A 26,134-nucleotide genomic window follows, 5' to 3' on the forward strand; every position below is an offset into this window, starting at 1 on the left:
GATGGATCAGTGCTTTGCGAGAGTGGGAGGCAGCATCGGAGGCAGCCGTGTGACAGGCCCAACGGGAGCCCTCCATCTGTCAGCCAACTGGCGGCAGGCGAGTGCCAGGGCAGCCAGAAGCCAGCACCACGTGATGAAATAGTCCCTACAGCGGGTGCATGCGGCCGGCTCTGGCCAACAGCACCCTGTGTGTGGCCGGGGCCGCTGGCCCCAGCACGAGTCTGAGCGGGCGCAGAGGCAGAGCGGCCTGCACCTCTCGTTAATGGCCATCGGAAGTGGTTTGGATGGGTGTATAGGTGTGAAATCAGAAGCTGTGCATAGAAACGTGTGTGTGTGTGTTACACAGAGAGAGAGAGGATCCAAGGAAAGCACATTAGTGAGGATACAATCTGGCTCTCCCTACCTTCTAGCGTAATGAGGCATATTTCCCTCCTCAGCATGAGGCGGAGGGAGATGGAGTTGCCGTGGCTACTCCCGGGCTCAGCAACGGCTGCCTGGCCTTTCACAGGCCTCAGGCTCTCGAGCCATGGCCCGGCGGCCAGTAGTGGCCAGGGCACCGCTGCCAGGTCACCCGTGGAGCTGCTTCCATCCCGAAGGCAGAGCAGCTGCCGTCTACAAGCAGAGGCACTTCCTGCAGGCAGTCACCCAGTGTGGGTCTGGATTAGGCTACCTGGGGCAAAGGCCCCGGGCGCTATTCCGTGCCCTGCGTGGCAGCTTCTTGCCTTTCACCAAGGGGTCGTTCTGCAGAGTAAATTAACCGGGCACCAAGGCTGGAGCAGGAGGCAAAACACAAGCTGCACAGTGACCTGGAGAGAGCAGAGCGGTGTGGGCTCTGTCTTACTGCGCATGCCTCCTGTGCCCATCATCCGTCTGTCTGGTGTACTAACGTGGTTTCACCAACAAGCGAGCCGCACCCCAGACAAGCAGACAGTGCAGGCCCAGGGGGCTGTGTGGGGAGAAGCACAGTAGCATTAAAATCCTGAGACTGGTCTCTTTTGGTTTCTATCAATCACTGCCAATTTCTGTTATGCAGATGCCACTTTCCTCCTGCTGATGCCCCCTCTTCCACCCTGAGATCTGCCTGGAACTCATGGGTTTGGCAGGCTATGGGGACCACACACACTCCCCAAACCTGCCCCACCCAATGAAAGAATAAGCTAGAAACTCCCAAGGATGAAACCAGCTGGGCCCCCCTTCCCGCCTTTGCTCACTGCCTCCTGACTTCAGTGGCGAACTTGTCTGATCGGAATATCAGGATTAGGATCACTGCCCACAGCTGAGAGCCATGTACAGGGCCAGTCCCGTTCCCAGTGAGCTCAAATGCACAGGTCCCATTAACTCCCAGGCTCTATATGAACTGAGAACTCAGCATAATTTCCAGTTGGCCTGGTAACCTATGGACACAGATCTCTAGAAGCAGACTAGAGAAGTAGGAAGGAGCTAACCAGCCCGGCTGATTGACCCTCTACCATCACACACAGGGGTTGCTCCCTTGACACATCCTGCCTGGCTCCGTGCTAAGAACCTGGTCCACTAACCGCGCCATTGCCTGGTCACACCATTAGTGTCTGGATCGAAGGGGAATTCTTTTTTTCTTTTCTCCCAGAGATGGAACTGCCATGAAACAGCAGGAAACGGCATGGCTGGTTTGTCAAAGCAGCCTTGAAACATGCATTCGCTGGCAAACATGTAGAGAAGGCAGCTTGTGCAGAGTTGTTCCCTGAGCTCTTTTGCACACCGTACAATTAATGGTCTTTCTGAAAGCAGGATTCTCAGCCCTGGAGACCTCTCGCTGGTGCGTTTTCCTCACTGTCCCGGCCAGCGTGGCTCTACCATATGCCCTGCCATGGGAAGGCAGTTCATGCATCTCGGAGGCCCATTCAAAGCATGTGCTTTTGGCTAAGTCAGCCAGTTATTACCAGCTGCAGCTGAGGGGTTTTGGAGGCAGAAGCTGCTAGGAAATGGAGTGAGGTCACCTGGTAGCTACTTGTGGCTTTGGGTCACCACAAAGCAGGCAGGGATTAAAACCAGTGACCTGGAGGTGAACATCTCCAGGACCAAGGACCGGGTTGCTCCTGATCCTCCAACATGCTGAGTATGGCCAGTGTGGTGCCATGAGGCTGAGGAATTCAGCACCCACCATTGTGTTGGAATTTCCCACAGGAGCCTAAGGGAGACAGCTGTCAGCTCCGATCAAATTCCAGCACCAATTGGGAACCAATCTCTCTTAGTCCCCTTTGTGGTCCCAGCCCTGGTGTTTAATGTGGTTTCAATGATGATGCAGATGATTATCCAGTTCACCAAGGCAGACATGGTGGTAACGGGCCAAAGTGACGCACAAATCAGCTAGAGCAGTGAAGACTGTGGCCCAGAAACCCCAAAGTAGCATACACACATTCTTGTATCAAAGACAAATTCCTTCTGGTCATGTTTGGTATGATCTTCCTGTTGGAAAACAACCCTTGTAAATAGTTCAGTAAATCCGTGCCGGGTGCTGGCTTGTTTCGTTCCCCTTTGCACTTCAGTGCTCACTGGGCTTCGGTTTCCCTGCAACAACATGACGCTCCATAATTTGACCGTCTCGGGGAAGCTACACCACAACCACAGCAGGGCACAGAAGCATGGCGCAAAGAACCCAGCAGGTAGCGGGAATTTGATGGAACAGGCAGAAGGGCCTTCGAGAGGCCCTATAGTCAAGTGCCTTCCCAGCTCCATAGCTGGCAGGCAGCCAGGGTAAACCCAAAGGTAGCAGATGCATCTCCACGGCTGGCCCAGCAGCTAGAGCCTATTGGCTCCAATGGGCTTTGGACCATCCTAATGCTTGGCAGTGCCCTGTAGAGGAGCCAAGTTCAGTTCCCCGTTCTGGCTTCCTCCTCCTGTTGTATTTTTGCCTTTCGTTTTACAACAGTGACCCCTCTGACCAGGTGAAGAAACCACAGAAATCAGAGCTGGAAAAGATCTACAAGGTCATCCAGCCCGGCCCGTAGTGGATGCTTTCCACGGTGCATTTACTAATGTTCTGTCCAGGGTGGTTTAAAAAATGAAGCTTCCAAAATTTCTCTTGGGGAGACTGTTCTACAGCCTACAACATCTCGTCGCCTTCAGAGTCTTCCTAATATTCCACCTAAGCTTTCCTTTTCTTCCTTTAAATTTACCCCATTACTCTTATTTATTCTCTGCTGTATTACGCTAAATCCCTCTTTCTACTTGCGGTCTTTCCCCTTCAAACATGTGCAGACTTGTTTCCTCAGTTTGGCACAGAAAAGCTACAGCAGGAATTCTGTCTGGTTGATTTTGGTCCAGAAGTTGATCCTCCTGGAGTAGGGCTGCCTACATTTGGCTTTTTGCTGTAGGAGGCAAATACTACAACCCTACTTCATGGTGATGACACTGATGCCTCCTGGCATGATATCATCCGTATTGCTCCCCAGAGATAGCTGCATTTGAAAGGCAGGGGAATGAACCCTAAAGCACCCAGGGGCTCTGAGCTTTCTGGATGGAAGACACTATATAAATATAAGGTATTATTGTGGCACAGAGCATCCTGGAAAACACATAAGTCATGCAGGAATGAGACCCAGTTAGTGAGGAGTGCTGGAAAAGGCATGAATCTGCAAAACCATAAAGTATGGCAAGATCATTTATAAAGCAATCTGCAAAAAAACCCAAGTAACCACAGAAAATGTGGCCACTAACCCCAAACTATGAGGGCATAAAGGCAAACCAGAATGACCTACTGCAGATGGGAATTCAGAGAGCTGAGCCCAAAGACTTTGAGAGTTTGCTTTGAGCTATTAGGCCTGTCTCTGAGCCAGGCCCATAGCTGGGGTGTAATTCACCTGCTGGGCTCTTCACAGCATTCGCAGAATAGCTCAGATCCGACAGTGTGACCGTGCCCACTCTTCTCGCCCTCAAGGGGGTCCCAGCCAAATACACACAACCCAGCCACACAAGGAGCTGGTGCTTCCCCGCTGCAAACAGGAACTCTGGAGGAATGAGGTTGCCTCTAGATCATGACGGAGTCTAGGAGGCAACCCTGGAATGGCTTACATAGAGACGTGATGTTGTCCGTCACTTGGAGCCCAAGTCAAGACTGGATGTCTTTCTAAGAGATGTGCTGTAGCTCAGCCAGAAGGTAGGGGCTTGATGCAGGAATCACGGGGCATGGGTCCCTGTTCTAACTTTGGGCACCTTGGTCTCCGGAAGCCCAACTTTGAGGCCTGATTTGAAGACTTTCCCACCACCCACCATCCCAGCCGCAGTCAGGGGGAGCTGAGGGCGCGCACCGGCTTTGAGACTCAGACCTTACATGCCTCCAGCTGGGCCTGCTTGACCCAAGCTGAGCAGCGATGGCAGTGCAGGGGCAGGGGGGTTGCGTCTACGACACAGTACAGTCACCCCAGAGCAGTCATCTCTCTTGATTCCCGCACCCCCAGCACAGTAGCCGGCATTTAGGCAGACCCATTTTATTTACAGGCTAATGAATCTGAAACCAGGACCTTCGTGCGGCTGGTAAAGCCCTCATAAAACTTCAGCTCTCAGGCAGGAAGGGCTGCTGGGGGTTGAAATGAGACCGAAAGAAACGCAGCTAGATGTCTAAGCCCTGCCTCCCTCTGGGGAAAGGGGAAACAGTAGAAGGTTGATTGGGGAGCAGCAAGGTGCAGTTACAACGGCATGTGAACCCCCCGCCCGCAAACTCAGTTACAATGGTGAGCGTACTCATACTCCAACACTGACACACTGACATTGGCACGCACCCCCCCAATGCGGTTACAACAGCTGCGCCCACACGCACCCCGAACGCACAATTACCAGGGCTTCGCACATACCCCCCCCACACCGTTACAATGGCAGTGCACACATATACACACTCACCCTCCAATGCACACGCCCAGTAATGCACACGCCCAGTAATAATGGCAGCGTACACACACACTCCAACCGCAGCACACATAGCACTGAAGGCTCAGTTACATGGCGCGCATGCACAAACACATCCAACACACAGTTACAACGGCAGCACAGACATACACACTCATACACCCCAACGCACAGTACAGTGGCAGCGCGCACACACACAGACACACTGCAGCACAGTTATATTGGGGCACGCGCACACACACTCCCCAAGGCACAGTTACAATGGCAGTGCGCGCACACACACACACACTCCAAGGCACAGTTACAATGGCAGTGCGCGCACACACACACACACACTCCCCAAGGCACAGTTACAATGGCAGTGCGCACGCGCACACACACACACACACACTCCAAGGCACAGTTACAATGGCAGTGCGTACATACACACACACACACACACACACACTCCCCAAGGCACAGTTACAATGGCAGTGCGCACGCACACACACACACTCCCCAAGGCACAGTTACAATGGCAGTGCGCACGCGCACACACACACACACACACACACACACACTCCACGGCACAGTTACAATGGCAGTGCGCACACACACACACACACACTCCAAGGCACAGTTACAATGGCAGTGCGCACGCACACACACACACACACACTCCCCAAGGCACAGTTACAATGGCAGTGTGCACGCGCGCGCACACACACACACGCACACACACACTCCACGGCACAGTTACAATGGCAGTGCGCACACACACACACACACACTCCAAGGCACAGTTACAATGGCAGTGCGTACATACACACACACACACACACACTCCAAGGCACAGTTACAATGGCAGTGCGCACGCGCACACACACACACACACGCGCACACACACACTCCACGGCACAGTTACAATGGCAGTGCGCACACACACACACACACACACACACACTCCCCAAGGCACAGTTACAATGGCAGTGCGCACACACACACACACCCACTCCCCAAGGCACAGTTACAATGGCAGTGTGCGCGCACACACAGACACACACACAGGACCCTCTTTTGCCATGCTGCTTACAGTGAACTGAGCTGACCCAGAGACATGCTACCCACTGTTGCTCTCCTTCGCCTCCTCTCGGCTCCCTCTCTATCTGTGGATTGTGAGGCTCTCTCTACGAGGCAAGGGCTTCCCCTGCCCAGATGTTTAGCAAGCACCCAGAACCAGGGCCGGCTCCAGGCACCAGCTTTGCAAGCGGGTGCTTGGGGCGGCATTCAGAATGGGGCGGCAGTCCCTGTCCCGCAGCGGCCATTCGGCGGCAGCTCCGCCGCTCTTCCGGGCGCGGCGGCCATTCGGCTGCAGCTCCACCGCTGATGCAGCGGCGGCAATTCGGCGGCAACTGCTTGGGGCGGCAAAATATTGGTAGAGCCGCCCCTGCCCAGAACATCAAAGACGGGGCTGTAAAATCCAGCAATAATAAAATGCACTGAAACTAGTTCTGTTTTCTTGCTTTAATTTTAATCCACAGCTATCCAGGGAGATCACTGCTGTCTCTTTGCTGTACCCCACATTTTTCAGTGCAACAATGGGGCTAGAACTGCTGCCTCAAAAGTTCAGGATCCTGCCAATGACGCTAAAGGAGAATCTCTATCAAACTGCAAACAGTATAGAGCCTATGACACAAAATTGAGCAGCTCCGATTCTATCCAGAAAGGGGCAGTGATGCACACTTCCACAATAGTAAAGGCAGGGAGAATACAGCCTACAAGAAGGGGATTCTCCCACCTCGTCTAGACCCTGTGTGAAGGGTCCCTTAGGGAGGCAGGAGAACTGGATTCTAGCCCCCAGTCTGCCATTAACTCAGTGTGTGATTTAGGAGAAAAGTATCAGACGGGTAGCCATGTTAGTCTGTATCCACAAAAACAATGAGGAGTCTGGTGGCACCTTAAAGACTAACAGATTTATTTGGGCATAAGCTTTTGTGGGTAAAAACCCCACTTCTTCAGATGCATGGAGTGAAAATTACAGATGCAGGCATAAATATACTGACACATGAAGAGAAGGGAGAACCAGTGTTAACAAGGCCAATTCAGTCAGGGTGGATGTGGTCCACTCCCAATAACTGATGAGGAGGTGTTAATAACAAGAGAGGGGAAATTGCTATACCCTCCTGGCGCCATGGATCTGCTGCTTCCCTGTTATCGGAACGGGGACAGACTACCAAGAACTTGGCCAGGAGGGGTCACTCCTTCACAAGGACTTGACAAATGCAGAGCTGGGTGTGGCCAAATAGTGGGGGACGGAGCAAGACTGGTGAGCTAACAAATCGAGACCACCCCATGTGAGACTCTCAGTTCTGGATAGGAAAACTTTGGAAATCACAAAATCTTTCCGGACAGAGAACCTGTTTCCCAACCCGCCCTACTACGGTCTTCAAAGTGAGCACAAAAATGGGGCATTCTTCCCCCGCCACCAAACCTAAACTGGATCCAAATTCTGCAGCTTGGGTCGATCTCTAAGGAAACCCTCCTGAACACAACAACAAAGGAATGTCCATATCTGTATCCCCATTGTGCTGAAGGGGACACTGAGGCACAGAGAGGGGAAAGGAGCTGACCAAGGTCACAAAGCAATTTAATGGCAGACCATCATGCTTTACTGCCCCTGTGCGTGTGTGACACCACTGCCCTCTACGGCAGTGTTTTTCAAACTGTGGGTCGCGACCCACTACAGCGTCACGGCATGTAAGGCACTGGGTCGCACTGCTGACCGGGACGTTAAAAGTCCCGTCGGCGGTGCTGCCCAGCGAAGGCAGGCTAGGGCCTACCTTTTCCGACACCTCGCTGTGCCCCAGAAGCAGCCCGCAGTGCCTGGCTTCTAGGCGGGGGGGGACAGGGCTCCGTGCGCTGCCCCCACTCCAAGCACCAGCTCGACACTCCCATTGGCCAGCAACCGGCCAATGGGAATTGGGGGGGGGGGGGGTGCCTGCGGGCGAGAGTTGTGCAGAGCCGCTAGTGCGCCTCTGCCTAGGAGCCAGACCTGCTGCTGGCCACTTCCAGGGTGCAGCGTGGTCCGTAGTGCTCCCTGGCTGCACTGCTGACTGGGAGCCACCGGAGGTAAGTCCGAGCCCCAATCCTCTGCCCCAGCCCTGAGCCCCCCCAAACCTCAAACCCCTTCCTGCACCCCAAACCCCTCATCCCCAGCCCAGAGCCCTGACCCACCCGCACCCCAACTCCCTGCCCCAGCCCTGAGTCCCCCCCCAAACCCTGAGCCCCTCCTACACCCCAAACCCCTCATCCCCAGCGCAGAGCCCTGACCCCCTCTCGCACCCAAACCCCTCATCCCCGGCCCCACCCTGAAGGCCTCACCTCCGCACCCCAACCCTCTGCCCCAACCCTGAGCCCCTCCCACACCTCAAACCCCTCGTCCCCTGCTCCACTGGGTCACGGGCATCAATAATTTTCTTCAGCTGGGTCCCCAGGAAAAAAGTTTGAAAACCACTGCTATAAGTGGAGAAACCAAGACTCAAAGGAATTAAGTGAGTGGCCCCAAGTCAGAGAGCATGAGCAGTGGCACTAGGAATAGAACCCAGGAGTCCTAACTCCTGAGCCTGCATGCAGAGCATGCATCTCTTCAGGGCATGCAACAATTAAGATTACTCTCTGGAAAAACCTGGAGAGCTCGCAGGGTCGATGTGAATATAAAAAACCTGACATGATTGAATTCCATGTAGTAAGTTGTTTAAAACTTACCACCGAGTTCAACTGTCAGACAAAAGGAAGGACAAAATGTAGCATGAAGAAGAAAAATCCAAAGGGGAAAAAAACAACCCTATAATAGGGGCTTTGTACTGCAGTGGTTGTTTCCCATTTAGCTATTGGAAAAGCCAACCGATTATGAAATCCAAGATGTAAAGAAAGCCAGCATATTAGTTAAACAAATAATGGAAGGGCCCAGAGAGCAGATAACAAGGCTGTTTGCAAGCCTGAGCTCCAAGGTGGGACTCACAGCTATTCGAAATGGACTGGGCCACCTGTGCCGGCTCCTTTGATGGAGATGTGTCTCTGAGCCTAGGGGGATGGGTCTGATATTACAGTGGTTTATTGAATTTCTCCTTCTGTATGGGCCTGTGTTGCATTAGAGACTGGGCCCACACCACCACCCCTGCCCAACTCTGGGGAAGTTCAGGTTTGGATCCAAGCATCCTGGCTGATCCCTGTATCAATAATAAAGGGCTGAGATGCACCCTGAGCTCTAAGTACCAAGGCAGGTTGGAGGCGCAGTTTATGATTCTGGAGAATATCTGGGTTTCCTTGTTGCCTTTGGCGAGATTCTACAGTAGATTCAACTAGCTGAGTGGGATCCCTGCCCTGGCCGATGGCCAGATTCACTGCCCATGCAGCTGGGACTTGAACCTTACAGTCCTTAAGCAGCAGCTCTGCTGGGATAGCCTCTCCCAAGCCATGGTGATAAGAGCTGTACTGCCTTCATCCCAGCTGGAGAGCCCTCTTCAGCTCCCTTTCTCACTATCCCGTACAGGTGCGCTGAGCAAGTCCGCTGAGCAGTCCCCCTGTGCCTGGCAGCCAGACTCACCAGGCTAAATCCAGCCCTGCCTGGTGTAACTCCACGGAGAGACAAGGATAACTCTGACCCACCTGTGTGTTCATCGTGCATGTTGCAGCAGCAAAGGCCTGAACCGGGAAGCACATGTTCCCACGACACCAGGAGGAGCCAAAAGGAGAGTGGCACCTTGGTTGGGCCAACTGGAGTTGGGTTGGTACAGACAGAGCTAACCCCACACCCTGCAGCTGCCTTTAATCTAGCAGCCAAAGGCAGAACAAGATCCAGTGGCTGAGAAGTGGAAATATTCTTACTGGAAATAAGGAACAGGGTGGGTGATTAACCACTGGAACCGCTGCCAAGGGCCAGGGTTCTCCATCGCTTGGAGTCATCACATCAAAACTGGATGTTCTTCTGAAAGATCTGCTCTAGCTCAGCCAGCCGTTATTGGCTTGCTGTAGGAATCACTGAGCGAAATTCTCTGGCCTGTGGTTTGCGGGAGGTCAGACCGGATGACCCTAATGGTCCCATCCGGCCTCACAATCTATCAAATAATTTGGATCTGGATCTGAATTTCCTGGCTCAAGCCCATTTCTACCCACTGCCTTCCGAAACCCCAGGACTTGGCAATAAAACCTGCCCTGGTACCTACCAAAGCGCCCTCCAGGGCAAAGACAGCGGCCGCTCCAGTGCGCTCCAGCGGCTCCATGCGGCGCCTCCAGCGACGGCGGCGGAAGGTGTCCGTCTTGCGGTAGTTGAGATGGAACTTCCAGCCAAAGAGAGAGGCGTATTCCCAGCCCTCACCTTCCAACTCCTCCTGCTTGTGCTGCATGGGGGCAGAGAGCAGGGGAATCACAGCGCTGCAAGGAAGGACCATCTGCAGGGGGACAGATCTGCTCCCCAGCCCCCTTCTGGTTAACGCTGATGCCAAGAGCTGGATTGACCTCTGGAGAGTGGTGCCAAGTATCCACAGAGCAGGCCCAGGACACGCAGCCACAGGGCAAGCTTCCCCCATACTGCCACTGAGCTGCCCCATCCCCCCAGACCCATTCATCACTGGTAGTTAGAATGGGTAACCCATTGGTCCAGTTGCTGGTGGTTCTTTGGCATCAATCAAGAACCATGCTGAGACCCCCAAATTAATCTGACGGCACTGCAGAGCCATCCAGGGTACAGCCTTTCATTCACTACCATCTCCTTTGCACCCCAAATAGGGATAATTTACCCACTACTGATGTGCAGCCACCTGTGGGGTGAAAGAAGACCCGTGTTTACTTAGGCCCAGATCTTCAGAGGTATTTAGGAGCCTAACTCCCATTGATTTAAATGGCAGTTAAGTGCCTAAATACCTTTGAGGAGCTGGGTCTTGGCCTGTAAACTCTGGATGGCAAGGGCTGTCTGTTCACTGTATGTGTGTACAGCGCCTACAGCAATGGGTCCCCAGCCCTGGACTGGGGTCTTTAGACCTGGCCCCGCTATAAAGAATAAATACGACCAGTCAGTGTTTAACACCACTTGTAGGCGCAGTGGGGAAGAGATAAAGAAGATCATCTGCACTTGACACTGCAGGGGAAAGGAGCTAGGTCAGCAGTAATTGACCCCATGCTAATGTTGCCAGGCTGCTAAAGTCAGCTAACACCTTGATTCTTACCACAGACCGGCCAAGCGCTTTGTCTTACACCTCATCTGATGCAGAGCATGAGCTCAGCGATGACTCGAGGGGAAGGACACCGCCTACCGGGTCACCCGCAGCACCCTGTTTTCCTTAGAGGTCTCCCCTCCAAGCTCTGGACTAGCTCAAAGCTGGGGAGCCTGGGGGAGCTGCTGAAGTTGTAGGCTGAGGCACTTTAGAGACTTTGCCATTGTAAAGGAGAAAAGCATCAGGTCAGTTTCTCCCCTCGCTGCCCGCATCCCCCATGTTTCTCTGCCTGCATCTGATACTTCAGAGCTTGACAGTATGTTTCCTCCCCTGCCCACCTTTGGTTATTCACCAGTGAGCAGGGGGCTTCTGACGGGTTTCCTCGCTGATAAACCCTGTCGATACTTTCCCCCTGGACCCTCTGCACTGGATTTACACTGAGATGGAAAGCGGGGCAGACTGGTAATGGGAGCTTGAGGCTCTCAGCTCGAGGTCACTGTTTCACACTTGGCTGGGGATCTGAAAGTCCTTCCGACATGACAGGCCTGTAAAATGAGTCAGTCCCCTGCCCAGCGAGTCTGAGCTCCTTGGAGGATCGACTGGACCCTAGAGACAAGTCCCCCTCTCTTTGGATCACAGCTAAGGCCTGGGGCGGGGATGGAAGCTCTGCCTGTCTTCTGGATAAGGAGAAGACATCGGCATCCGTTGTGATATTATCACTCATGTATTTGTATGGTGGTAGGAGCCGGCTGAGATCAGGCCCCATTGTGCTGGGAGCTGGACAAACTTATGGTTATAGACAGTCCCTGCCCCCAGTGAGTTTACAATCTAACCAGTCAAAGGCAGGATTCCTATCCCAATTCGCCAGAGGGGGAACAAGGGGTGTAGAGAGCCTAAGTGACTTGCCCAAGGTCCCCCAGGAGGTGTGTGACAGAACTGGGACCTTTCACCAGCACCAAGTTCTCTTCATCAAATAATACTAAAGGGGCAGGCGTGCTGGCTGGCAGAGCTTAGGTGCCCTGGTATGATTTCAGAGGCTGCCGTGCCATGTCGCTAGCCTATCGGAGCCTCTGGAAAGCCACGGGGGCCCGATCGACCTCTGTGCAGTGGTTTGGCGGTCGGGTCTCCCTGCATTTTCTAGTGAAAGAGCAAAAGAGAAAATCTTGGGGGCGTTTGACTGTCGCAAGCCTCCAGGCTGCAGCCATTTCAACTGCATTCCTGGGCCAACGGCGACACCTAGCGGGGAGCATCGAGACAGCGGGATGCCAGGAATATTTCAGAAATTAGGCAGGGAGGCCGAAACCGAGCCCTGGGCAGAGCTTCCAGCACAAAGCCTGGATCCCCCCGTCCATAGGGTCTGATCTCCGGCCGTGAATGCACGGGCTAAATGGGTTATTGCCCCTCGGGGCTCCAGTGGTGTATAAGTCCTTGTGCTAGCCTCTCCGCACGGGAGCGGATCTCGCCCTCGCCGAACAGCCTGCTGTGCATATTTCACCATAGCCAGGAAAGCTTGGGCGGGCTTGCACGTGAGGTGGGGAGGAGGGGGAACCACATGTGAGAAGGAATTGGGTCCTAGTGAAAAGTGCCAGCTCTGGAAACGGGGTCCTCTGCTTCTCCACATCAGCTATGCCCACTGCCCTGCCGACACGCCCTCGCCCAACGGGGCTCGGGAGTCAGAGACAAGGTCACCTTCCAAGCCTCAGTCAACCCTTGGCTTCTCTCCTGAGCCTGCTGGCAAAGGTTGCCCTTCCCCACTGGGGCCTGAGCCACGCCTCTCAGCCACTCCCAGCCTGCAATGGGTTAAAGCTACAGCCTGAGGGGAAAGGCTCCCTGTGCCATTCGCAGCAGGAACGCCTGCAGGAATCCTTGCTGAGGGGTGTTCTCGTTTTTAATTCCGTTTAAAATGCAATTCCGTTCCAGAGGACGTCACGGGAAGCAGCAGGCACTCAGTCAAAGCGTCTCAAGCTGCTCATCCAAAAACAGAGGCACATCGACATGGCAGCTATTCATGCAAATCTGATCCTGGACCTCTCTTCTGCAATTGCCCCATCTGTGCAGTGGGGGACAACAACCCTTACTCACCTCACCAGGGACTGGAATAACTGGTCTTTGTCAGCTGCTCGGAGACAATGGGCCAGCTCCTCAGCTGGAGTGAATTGGAGGAGCTCCATCATCTTCAACTGAGCAACACCGAGGGACACCAGCTGGGGATCTGCCCCATTGACTCCAATGGAGCTATGGCCGACGGACACCAGCAGGGGATCTGCCCCATTGACTCCAATGGAGCTATGGCCGACGGACACCAGCAGGGGACCTGCCCCATTGACTTATTAATAAAACAACAGCAATAACCTCACAATTATTCCTATTGTGTCAGTGTCCCAGGTGCTTCTGAGGCCGAGGGGAAGCCAAGGTCCCTGCCCAGAAAAGCATACCATCCAAGGGCCAAATTTTCTCCCCCTACACAGGTAGAGTCATACGCCACCCCAGAAGTCATACTATGTAGCTCTCAAACAGGGCTTTCCATCAGATCTCAAAGTGCTTTGGAAAGGAGGTCAGTAGCATCACCCCCATTTTACGACTGTGAATTAGAGGCAAAGTGGCTTGCCCAAGATCACCCGGCAGCCCAATGGCAGAGCTGGGAACAGAGCAACACCAATGGACCCCATTTGGGGATCTGGCCCTAGGTATTATTCTCCTCTGGGATCGCCATACCTTTTTCAGAGCCTCCATCTGCTTAAGGTCCCTCCTGCGGAGCCGTACCCACCGCCGGCGGCGGCTAGTATGGTACATCTTCTCGGCCGGCACCCAGGCCTTGGGCTTGCGGTCTGGCGGGATAGCGATGCCGTACTCCCAGCCTCAGAGTAAAGGAGATACCAGGGTTAACGCGGGGATAGGGCAGCTGCCTTTGCATCTAACCATTAAGTCATTGCAGACGCTTTCAAAATCAATTTCAGCTGGGGTTTTCCTAAATAACAAAGCTCGCTTTCCAGAACCTGCCTGCAACATGCTTTTAAAGTGTGTGTCGCTTCCCCGCTCCGAGTGGCTGGCCACACAGAGAATAGCAGCCTACTACTGCTGCCAGATGTCAGAGTTACCCCTTTAGCTCAAGTGCCCGAGGCTCCGTGCTTTGGACCAGATGGCCTTGGGTGTGCACGCCCTACTGCTGATTCATGCAGGGGGCTGCTCTGTGGACATTCAACTCTAGGGTGTGACCTTAGAACAAATCCTTCTAGGTCATCCAGATGGTTCCCAGCATTTCTAGTCATTTGTCCAGGCTGGTTTGCAGTCCCCCGTCGTCCATCTGGGACGGCTGAGTGGTTAACGTGCTGGTCTTGAACTCCAGTGGGGTGTCCCGTGCTGCCTCCCACTCCAGCAACTCTGGTTGGTTTGGCTGCCAGGTTAAGTAATCTGCTGGTCCCTTCAATAAGAAGGTATGTGATGGGTGCCTACTCCGTCCTATGGGAGCACACTACCCAGCTGGCTGCTTCGCACTATCAGGAGGCTCAGATCCAGCCCAGCTGCATCTCACCCTCCTCCTAATAACCCCTTGTGTCCCTACACATTCCTTTCCTCCTCGGCACTCACACCTTTCCAAGGCTCGCAGCCAATGTTCCCCCTTTTAGCTTGGCTCTGTCAAAGCAGGGGCAGTCCCTCTAGGGGACTTTTGTTGCTCTCTCGCCCGTCTGTCGGTATCTTTCTGGTGAGGAATCCTGGCTGTGGCTGCGCTAGGGATCTGCTGGCCTCTTCTACGCTGGCCCTTTCCCCATCGCTGGTCCAGCACGAACAGAGGGGTAAAAACGCTTTCACCCTGCTGGCACGAGCGCTTCCATCCCTGCTAACTTCAGCTGAGCTGTCCTCGTGCTAGACTGATGGGGGAGAGAACTCTCAGCACAGACGCATCCCAGGATCCATCAGCTCCCACTGAATGGAAGCACTGCAGTGGGGCACCAGAGTAGACCCAGATAGAAATGGAGGGAATGTTTTTGTAGCTGTAGTGGACAAAGGGGGACAGGTAGGCTGCGATGGGGAAGCTGTGTGCAGGGCTCCTCCCTGGAGAGGCAATGGCCACGGTGAGCAGAGTAAAGGGGGATGGGGAGGGAAGCTCAAATATACATAAGGTTCTGGCATACCTCTCTCATCAACCGCTCGGTTGAGATCTGTGTCCCATTCCACGTCTTCCCATTTCCATCCTGGGGGACACTCGATCTCCTCCTTAGGAAGCACTTTCTCCCCATTCTGGAAGACATGGGGTGCGTTTACTGAGCAATAATCGGCCTATGAGCGCACCCACAGCCCACACGGACTTCCAAGGTGGCTAGCAACAAAGCTGGCCTTGTATCAGTTCTCCTTTTAGCCTGTGAGCGCTCTGGAGCATAGAGCACCCAGTGCCAGGCTCCATCCTGATGCTTTGTAAATAGTATCTACGGATGGAAATGCTGCAATAGCTCCGTTGTTCGGGTTGTGCTGAGACTCCCCGCAGGGACTCACTTGCTGTGCTAGATATGGACCAATGAGACAGGGAGCCCTCCCCAAACTGACAGCACTTGGCCGGATGGTGCAGAATGGATTCCCTGAGAATGCACAAGGGGATCTGCTGATCAGTGGATGAGCTGCAGTCATTTCCCGATAACCCCTCTGTGAAATGGTCAGTGAATCTAAACCTTTTTTTTTTTTTGATCCCTCGGTGCAAATACATTCCTGAAGTCTGAAATGTGACAACTGACTCATTTGTAGGGGATTCCACAATCTACGACACGGGCTACCTTTTCAGTCGGTTAATGCGGGCGTGGTTTGATTGACACTATGAATAAATAACCTAACTCTTTTCACCAACAGATCTCAAAACACTCTACAAAGCAAGCCAGGATCATTATCCTCATTTGGCAGATGGGGAAACTGAGGCACAGAGTGGGGAAGTGGCTTGCCCAAGGTCACCCAGCTGGCCAGTGGCAGAGCTGGGAACAGAGTCCTAGGACAATCAGGGGGGTTGCCATCTAAAGGAATACAACAGCAGTCTACAGGGGTGGGGGGGGGAGGGGAGTTCTTACCACATCCGTGTAGGCCTCAGCCATGTGGATCCACTGGCCTCCAGGAAGCCGGACTTGATTCTCAAACACTTCGTCTACAAAGCTCATGTGACCAGCATCTGTGTCATAAAGTAACCTGCATCCAGGGAGGATGAGAGGGAAAGAAAAGCAACTAAGAGCTTCCCTGCATCGTCTCCACAAACACTCGTCCTTTCAGCCAGCTGCTGCCTCCTAGATCCCAACCCGTTACCCACAGAACGGAAAATGCTCACCAATGCCACTGAGCAGATGCCTAGAAAATACAGCTGGATTGTGGACACTCCAGTTATAGGCTCTTCCAAAGCAGATATAAGCCTGAACTGCAGCATCCGCACTGCTGTTTCAGCCGGACACGCTATTCCAGCTGGATTTGCTTCTTGTGTGAACCTGCATTGCACTGCACATTCAACAGCTGCCATGTCCCACCCCAGAGGTGGCTGCATATCCATGGTGGGTGAAGTAACACCTACTTATACAGGGCCACTGTCTCCTGGCAGTTCAAGAGCTATGGGAGGCCAGCAATACCATGGATCGTGCCTGGAGGCCCCAGGCAGTGGGAAGGCGGTGCAAATGGATCTCCCAGCCCTGTGCAGTATACAGCTGAGCTCTGCAGTGGCACTGTCTGTGAAAGCTGGAGTTCACAGATTCCCAGATTCCAAGGCCAGAAGGGACCACTGTGATCATCCAGTCTGACCTAAAGACATGGGCAAGGTAGGTCAGGATCAAAGGCCACGGCTTATCCCCTTGAGCCCTATCCAGCTGCAGACCAGGGGAATGGACAGACTGGTGGGTACCAGGACCAGGTCTGTGGATATATGCAGTGAGTGGATCCACTGGCCACCAAGCCAGCACGGGCCGCTCTTGCGCTGCAGAAATTCCCTGCAACCTGCTTCCAGGTCCAGCCTCCCAAATCCCTCAGGTAGGCCCCATACCCAAATCTCTTGTACTTAGGCTCTGCACTGGGGACCAGCAGCTTGTTAGCTTGGAAGCTCCTTTCAGCGGACCATCTTTTTTGTCTGTATTTGTACAGCACCTAGCGCAAAAGGTGCTTGGTTCACACCTGGGGTTGCTAGATGCTACTGCAATACATATCATCTTAATTTAATAGTTTAGGAAATGCACTGAATTCTCAACAGCTGTCAGGGGAAGAGCTGAGCCCCAGACTCACACCCCTCTAGGCTGCCGGATGGTTTGCTATCAGGTCGCTACATGTCCTTAGGGTGTTTATGGACCCTTAGATGAAATGTCTTGTAATTGACAAATGCTATTTAAACAGGGAGCTCCCATGCCCCTTGCTGAGGGACAGATTCATAGATTCGAAGGCCAGAAGAGTCCATTGTGATCATCTAGTCCAGGGGTCCTCAAACTGGGGGTCGGGACCCCTCAGGGCATCGCGAGATTATTACATGGGGGGTTGCGACCTGTCAGCCTCCACCCCAAACCCCGCTTTGCCTCCATCATTTATAATGGTGTTAAATATACAAATATATATTTGTTCCCATGCAAGTACTTATAAACTGTGATCAAATCACCCCATATCTGCTTTTTGTTAGGCTAAGCAGACTGAGCTCCTTGAGTCTACTACTCTAAGGCAGTGTAGCGGGGTGCTCACGCAGTTCCCAGGCTGTTTGGGGAAGCAGGCTCAGCTGTGGCCACGCCCCAATCAGGGCTCAGCTGGCCTTTATGAGAGGGCAGTGGGCCAGAAGCAGACAGAGTCTCCTCTACCTGTGGAGGGAGGTGGGCCTGGCTGCTGGGGAGCTTGAGAAGGTACCTGGAGTGGAGCACGGCTGGGGAGCTCTAGCCTGGAAACCCCCCTCCCGGGCTGTGGTCTAGTATAAGGCCAAATAGGTACTGGGGTTGCAGGGGATAGCCCGAGGGGTAGGCAGAGGCAGCAGGTCCAAACCCCTCCTTGCCTGTGATGAGTGGCAATTAGACTGCAGTCCACCCCAGTGAGAGGGAGCTAGATGGTGGCTGGCAGCAGCCATGTGCTGAGGCAAGGTGGGGATTGTGGGTGGGGGTTCCCCTGGGTGGGGAGACCCAGAGAGTGGGTATACTGCCCGGGGCAGCATCCAAAGAAAGGGGCACCAGGGTCCAGGAGGGATGTGGGCCTGCAGAGGGCGCTCTGGAGCTGGAAACTGAGCTAATTCCCAGGAACCAGCAGGAGGTGCCACAGGGGTGAATCCCACCCCGTTACAGGCAGGTTTTCTTTAATCATTCTCGTGGCTCTTCTCTGAACCCTCTGCAATTGACCAACATCCTTCTTGAGTTGTGGGCACCAGAACTGTTATCTTACTGTGTCCATCAAGCGATGTACTCACGTCTTTTCTGGGCTGATGAACCAGTCCCCGGCCCACGTCCAGCCGACAGAGGGACGGAAGCTGTCCTTAGGCAGTTTGATTTTGCTGGTCACGTCGCTGTATTTGGGGTAGGTCAGGCCAGTCGTCCCCCAGTTCCCAACCAGTGCCAGCTTCACCTGGTTCTCATACTTAGACATCAAAATGAGAGACACTTTCAGGATAACAGTTGGGTATATGGGAACAGCGAGAGCATGGACAGAGACCCATAGAGAGCAGCTACTTGGGAGTAAATTCACTACACAGGGAAGAGCACTCCATCACAGAGGCAGTTTGAGGGATACCGTCACAGGAGTGGCCTGAGAAGCCAACTCCGTGCAGGCCACCTAAGAGCGTGGCCATGATCTTCAGGGGCTGTTAGCATGAGCGAAATCTGACTTAGTGACCCAGAGGTGAAGGACCCAATCCCCGGCTCAGGGTCTGCTTGGAATGACTGTGTTTACAGCTGAACTGTGGCTGCCCTTCCTGCCATGAATAACTGCACCAACTCGCAGCAGAGCCCTGAATTCACTTCCTTCCAGGGCAGGACGCTTACCTGCCACATTAGCGCCCCTAGAGGGAAGAAGCGGGAGGACTCAAGGATCCAAAACTCAGTGTCAACCTAAGTTCCTTGTAAACTGCATGGCCACACAACTGCGCCGCAGCCTATTAAGTGCCGGGCAGGCGCTCAGGGAACCCAGACCTGCCGTGGCCAGGGGACAGGTGCCCCTCCCCCAGCCCAAACCCAGGCCCGTCCTGGACCTGCCGCAGCCAGGGGTGAGGCGCCCTGGTCCGACCGGGGAGAGAGAGCTGGGTGGAATCCTCTCTCCCTGCCGTAGCCCTGGGGCAGCCTGCACCCCCATCCAGAGCCTTCATTCCCGCCCCCCGCATACCCCAACCCTCTGCCCCTCCCACACGCCAAACCTCTGGGCCCCACCCCACCAGATGAATTTTGCTACATGCACCAATTGATGTGACATATCACCTCCATATTGGTGCATACAACAAAATTCATTCCGCACGTGGGTGGGGAAAATTTAGAGGGAACACCGGTGTCCACTCACGGTTTCGGCAAAGACGGAGAGCTTCCCTTCTGCGTACTTGTTAAACTCCTTCTCGTCTACAGCCAGCCCAAACCAGAGCTGAACCCGCAACTGGGCCGGGATCCTGGGTCCCATCGCCTCTTCCTGTGGGTACTGCCAAAGAAAGGGAACCCAATGAACGTCCGCAGGGCAGCGGTTGCCTGCTAAGGGTAAGGGCTGCTCTGGGCTAACGCCTGTCCAGTAAGGATGAGAGAAGGTGGAAGCAGAGCCCTACTCGCTCCTGTGCGCCCAGTGACGTGGCCAGCCAGGCATGCAAAGGAGTGTGTGGTGTGCCCTATCGTGGCTGCACTGCCTAGAACCTGCTCCTGGACAACAGAACCCCACGCCGCCCCGACCCGCTGTGCCCTGTGAGGGATCAGAGCCTGTGGCAAAGCCAGTCTCTGGGCAACCCACCGAGTACAGCTGGCTTATAGTCAGTTGCCTGACTGGCTCCACCTGCCAGCAGACCGGCTCTTAAGCCCAGCAGCAGTTCAGTGGGTGTTCAAAGTACTTGCCTGCTGCCACGCCTGCTTTACTCCAGGTAACCCAGTCCTGCCCTTCGGTTCTGATTCCTGACTTCGGCTCTGCCCTGGGCTCCTATTTCTGCTCCAACCACTGGGCACAACTGCCCCACATCCCGGTCTCTGCCATGCCCTGTGGGCACAACCAGGTCCCTACTCTCCAGACAGCAGTGGCAGCCTGCTCCTGAAAAACAGGCTGGTGCTTCAGCTTTTTGTGCCTGGGATCCTCAGCTCCCTCCATCCTTTAGCTGGGGTAGTGCCCACACTGAGCAGGGGGCTGCATGCACGGGGGGGAAGCTGCCTCCCCATGGCCCAAAGAGCTTAGTCTACTGGTAAAGGAGGCAGGCAAAGGGAAACTGAGGCAGAGAAAGGGGTGGGGGAGAGTGAGGCTGAGCAGCTGAAGAGTGACCATGGCAGGCAAGGGGCAGGATGAAGGGGGGGGTCCAAGAGCCAATGACAGCAAATGCTGAGCGACAGGATGACTCAAGAGGCCATGAAGTCCTTTCCGGCAGGCCCTGACTTCCCCGCTGCACCCTCTGGCCAGTGCTGGTTGCTCTGGGGACGGAGCCCCGAGGGTCTAGGGAGTCTGCCCCCTAAGAGCTCTCTGTGGTTGCAGCTCCCCTGTGGAGGGTCACTCTGGATTAGGGGGTGGGTAAGGTGAGCTGGAAGGCCCTGATTTTCCACCAGTGCCCACAGTCACACGATGAGCACGTGATGGGTCCTAAAGTACCACCAGTGCCCCCTGCTCCCGTCTGCATGCCCTGGAGCTGGTCTGTGCCAAACGCCAGCCTGCCAGCAGACAGGGCTGTGGAGCAGCCCCGGTTCCATACCAGCTCAGAGCCCACAGGAATGGGAAGCAGCAGGCACAGGCTGCTACAGCCAAAGCGTGAGTCTGACACACGGGTACAGCTGCCTGAGAAGGCCCTGACCCACTGCCAATGGGCCTGGAACCCTCTGCAACATCCCCAACATGCAAAGGGGACTGATGGACACAAGGGGGTGATGGCCCGAAGCACATTAACCACTACATGCATTGCCATGCTGGGAGGGCACAGATGCTGGCATCAAAGATTACAAGCTCCCCCCACGTGCCCAGCAGTCTGGACCAGCTAACACTGCCTTGGCTAATGATACAGCATGTGGACATGTGCTGAGGCCAAATTCTGTCCAGTGATGCTGGTGTAAATCCAAAGTGGCCCCACGGGAGCCAGGGACACCTCCAGAGGGACACCTGAGTAAATGAAAGCAAAATCTGATCCCTTCTCTTTAAAAAGCTTCTAAACTGTGTAAGTAACTGCATAAGCTGGTACCTCTCTCAGGTTAAATGGATCTGCTCTGTGCTCTTTATGTAGACAGGGAAATACACAATAACGCTCATCACTTGTATCGCATCTGATAACATCAAATGGCTTCCCAACTGGCTAACCTTGTTGTGTGCCCTGCCACTAGAGGGTAACAGCCTACTACTGCAGCCAAGTAGTGGAGTTACTCCATCAGCACAAATGGTGGAGGTCTGTGCTCCAGGGCTCAAACCCTGATGAAGACTGGTTCTTTGGGGGGGGGGGGGGGGGAGTTGTTACTATAGCCAGGTGGGAAACAATTTTCCTGTCCCATGAGCATTTTCAAGATTTCAAAATCTTGCCTGTTTTGCATCGGGATAAAACCAAGACCTTTTGAATATTTTGGTGAAAAGCCAGAGACACACCCTCTGCAGAATAGTCAATACTATGGCCCCCACTGTGACTCAGGCAAAGCAAGGACTTGAACCCAGGTCTCCCATGTGACCATTCTATCCACTAGACAACTGGCTACACTGAAGTGGAAAGTGCTCACTAGCTCGCTCGCTCTCTCTTTCCTGTGAAAAGTTTTGGTGAATCGAGATACTTCCAACAAAAAACTATTCTGAAAAGCTCCAGACCAGATCTAGCTGTTCCATACCATTCCTCACAACACCCCTGTGAGCGAGGTAGGCAGGGGAAACTGAGGCAGAGCTAAGTGACTTGCCCCAGGTCCTGCAGCAAGCTAGGGATAGAACCCAGGTGTCCTGGCTTGCAGGTAAACCATGAGACAGGAGTCTTCTGGGCTGCTGACCTATTTTCACCCCGCAAAGAGCAGGAGAGAGGATGTGACTCTCTGCAGAGTGGTTGGTGCTGTTTATCTACTGGTAAGACGACCTTCAAGACTAAGACACTGAAAGCGGCCAACATATTTGAACAAAAATAGAAAAAATAAACAGTGAAATGTCTCGTTTGGTTTTTTTGCTCTCACTTGCTTTTTTTTTTTTTTTTTTTTTTTTTTTTTAAGTGATGCTAGTTTTCCATCCATAGCTGAAGTTGAGAAAAAAACTAAATATTTTGGTTCTTCCTTTCCTGCCAGCTGTTTTTTAGAGCTGCAGCTCCCAAATGGGGAGGACTGGAGAGAAGACATTTCATTCGAGACACAAGAAGCTTTCTTTGGCAAGGGGATCATAACTTCAGTTCATTTGGGTAGCTGCGGGTTGGGAATTTAAAACTCCCTCAGCCAAATTCTGTCCTCGTTTACAACTGGGTAATCCCGCTGACTGCAATGGGGTGGTGAAACAATCCCAAAATGCTGGCCCTTGGTGGAAATCGGACCCAGAAGCTTCTGTGCTGAAAAGGACAGGCTTCTAGCACAGGAGCTACAAGAATGGCGTACTGGTAGCACTAGTAGGCGCTCATCCACTTTGTGAGCCAGCAGCTCCAGAGGAACCTAACCCAGGCTGAACCAGGAGGTTATGCTTGAACAGAAGTAACCAAGGACAGAAATTGTGAGGAAGGGACTCTGGGTACATCTACACTGCAATAAAAGTACCGTGGCTGCGAGTCTCAGGAAACAGACTAGCTGAGGCCTAGGGAAAGTTACAATTCTTCCCCTCTTACAGATGAGCCGAGGCAGAGAGAGATTAAGTATGTCCCTGTATCCCAGCAGGATCGAGGGACACCACAGTGCTGAGGAAGACAGATGGTCAGCTGGAGAATGTCTGTGCCTTGGCCTAGTTGTTTGATCACCTCCTGTGTTACTCATAGACTTCAAAGCCAGAAGGGACCATCGGGATCATCCAGTCTGACCTCCTGCACATCGCAGGCCACAGAACCTCACCCACTCACTCCGGTACTAGACCCCTAACCTCTGGCTGAGTCACTGACATCCTCAAATCAGGATCTAAAAGACTTCAAGTGGCAGAGAATCCACCACTGACTCTACTTCAAACTAGCGAGTGACATCAAACCAGGTCCGGCTCACCGTGTCCAGTAGGTGTCGCACTCCCACTCAAAGTAGCACCACGCTCACAAAGTTCTACGGCTGACTCCGCCCCCTGGGGAAAAGCCTTTGCAGGGAAAGAGGGAGACAGTGAAAACGTTGGTGTCGGGCACACAGATCACTGCCAACGGGCATTCTGGAGTGGGTTCTCCATGACAGCTCCCAGTACCTGCTGGGAGTGTGGAAGCAGGTTCAATTGCTAATGACAGCCAGTCCCCGGGAATGCTTACGCTGTCACTATGGCAGCTAGCCCTGTGGCTGCAGTGGAGGAGCACTGCACCAGGAGACATTTTCCCCTCGCGAGTATGAGCAGGAGCAGCTCCCCAGTGAACAGCGGATTCTTGCCAGCAAGTTAAAAAAGTATGGATTGGATGGATGGACTATAAGGTGGATAGAAAGCTGGCTAGATCGTTGGGCTCAACGGGTAGTGATCAACGTCTCGATGTCTAGTTGGCAGCCGGTATCAAGCGGAGTGCCCCAAGGGTCAGTCCTGGGGCCGGTTTTGTTCAACATCTTTATTAATGATCTGGACGATGGGATGGATTGCACCTTCAGCAAGTTTGCAGATGACACTAAGCTGGGGGGAGAGGTAGATATGCTGGAGGGTAGGGATAGGGTCCAGAGTGACCTAGACAAATTGGAGGATTGGGCCAAAAGAAATCGGATGAGGTTCAACAAGGACAAGTGCAGAGTCCTGCACTTAGGACGGAAGAATCCCATGCACCGCTACAGGCTGGGGACCGAGTGACTAGGCAGCAGTTCTGCAGAAAAGGACCTAGGGATTACAGTGGACAAGAAGCTGGATATGAGTCAGCAGTGTGCCCTTGTTGCCAAGAAGGCTAAGGGCATATTGGTAGGAGCATTGCCAGCAGATCAAGGGAAGTGATTATTCCCCTCCATTCAGCACTGGTGAGGCCACATCTGGAGTACTGCGTCCAGTTTTGAGCCCCCCACTACAGAAAGTATGTGGACAAATTGGAGAGAATCCAGCGGAGGGCAACGAAAATGATTAGGGGACTGGAACACATGACTTATGAGGAGAGGCTGATAGAACTGGGCTTGTTTAGTCTGCGGAAGAGAAGAATGAGGGGGGGATTTGATAGCTGCTTTCAGCTACCTGAAAGGGGGTTCCAAAGAGGATGGAGCTCAGCTGTTCTCAGTGGTAGCAGATGACAGAACAAGGAGTAATGGTCTCAAGTTGCAGTGGGGGAGGTCTAGGTTGGATATTAAGAAAAACTTTTTTACTAGGAGGGTGGTGAAGCCCTGGAATGCGTTACCTAGGAACGTGGTGGAATCTCCATCCTTAATGGTTTTTAAGGCCCAGCTTGACAAAGCCCTGGCTGGGATGATTTGATTGGGGATTGGTCCTGCTTTGAGCAGGAGGTTGGACTAGATGACCTCCTGAGGTCCCTTCCAACCGTAATCCTCTATGATTCTACACCCATGAAGCGGGTGTAGCGCTGCAGTTGACACTAACACCTCTACGTGCCTTGGGGAGGGGTGTGGAATCCAGCTCCTACAGAAAGCTAATCATTTTTAGGATATTTCGTTCCGACATCAGAGGCCAAGTACCATGTTCCCCATTTACAGATGGGGAAACTGAGTCACAGAGGGGCGATGCAACTTATCCAAGCACACCCAGCAAGCCAGGATTAGACCCAGATCTCTTGACTCTCAGGTGACTACTGGGGGGCAAACACCACAATCGGGGGGGGGGGGGTTCCTCTGCACAGTTGGGGAGCAAAGACAAACACCAGAGCATTCTCCCCTCCTCCTCACCTTGCAATCCCAAATAGGAGTGGAATCCAAACCCTAAACATCTGCTGTTTTTACAGGCACTGCTGGCTTTATTTTTTCCCTGTTTACAGATTTCCCTGCTGGGTTTTGTTGGTTATTTTTTAAGGGGAGAAAAATGTTATTAAAAACAAATATACTTTCAAAAAGAAAAACCCAACCTACTTTCAAAAATATCGTCTGAAGTTTCCCACAGTTCTTGCCACAGCAGTTGGCGCCGGTCCTGGAGAAAAGAACTTCATGGGCTGGCACCCGGGCGTAAGCCACGCGCTTGTCTCCTCGAAGCATCCAGATCACTATGTCTGGCAGGCTGTTCTGGGGCTGGAAAACACGGTGGCAGACAAATCGCATCTATTCAACCTCCCCAAATCAATACCATGAGTCAACAAAAATCCAGGCTGAAAAGTGAGACACGGAGGGGGAGCAGTGGAATCTCAGCAGGTCTCACCACAGAGCAGGCAGCTCCGAGACAGCTGGCAGGGTCGCAGAAAGCAGAGACGGGAAAGACCCATCATTATTAATGTATTACAGTAATGCTTACGTGCCCCAGTGGAGAACAGGGCCCCGTTATGCTAGGCATTATGTAAACACAGAGTCAGACAGTCTTCGCCCCAAAGAGCTTACTGTCAAAATAGACCAGATGGACAAAGGGTGGGAGGGGAAACTAAGGCACCAAACAGGGATGGGACTTGTCCAAGATCACACAGCAAGCCAAAGTCAGGAACCCAACCCAAGTCTGAACGCAGGGCCCTACCCACTGGACCACCCTGCCCCACTGTTACGCAGCTAGACCCATTCCTGCCTTCTGTAGTTGCAGACCCTCAGAATCAGTTGCTGGTTTGTTGGGGGTGTTTTCCTCTGCTTGAATTTCCCTGTCCATGAAAGGGGTCAGGCTACTTGACCTCAGCAGGAAGGAGGGAGGAAGCCCCCTAGTCTCCAAAAGCCCTCACCCACAAGAGCATCAGGTGTGGTGTCAGCACG

The 26,134-nt window shown here is 53.4% G+C and overlaps 1 protein-coding gene across 8 annotated transcripts in view; it reads right to left on the reverse strand.

Moving 5' to 3' along the window:
* DYSF (dysferlin) overlaps window positions 1–26,134 on the reverse strand; it is a 300,238-nt gene that overhangs the window by 133,590 nt on the left and 140,514 nt on the right. For all 8 annotated transcript variants that reach the window (XM_043544959.1, XM_043544960.1, XM_043544958.1 and 5 more), the window contains 7 exons: window positions 25,319–25,474; window positions 19,539–19,670; window positions 18,460–18,626; window positions 16,124–16,238; window positions 15,206–15,311; window positions 13,788–13,930; window positions 10,086–10,259 (listed from right to left, as the gene is read on the reverse strand). In XM_043544959.1, coding sequence (XP_043400894.1) covers window positions 10,086–10,259; window positions 13,788–13,930; window positions 15,206–15,311; window positions 16,124–16,238; window positions 18,460–18,626; window positions 19,539–19,670; window positions 25,319–25,474 — 993 coding nt within the window. The remainder of the gene's footprint in view (window positions 1–10,085; window positions 10,260–13,787; window positions 13,931–15,205; window positions 15,312–16,123; window positions 16,239–18,459; window positions 18,627–19,538; window positions 19,671–25,318; window positions 25,475–26,134) is intronic.

The sequence above is a fragment of the Chelonia mydas genome, chromosome 4 (genome assembly GCF_015237465.2).
Source record: "Chelonia mydas isolate rCheMyd1 chromosome 4, rCheMyd1.pri.v2, whole genome shotgun sequence".
Lineage (NCBI taxonomy): Eukaryota > Metazoa > Chordata > Testudines > Cheloniidae > Chelonia > Chelonia mydas.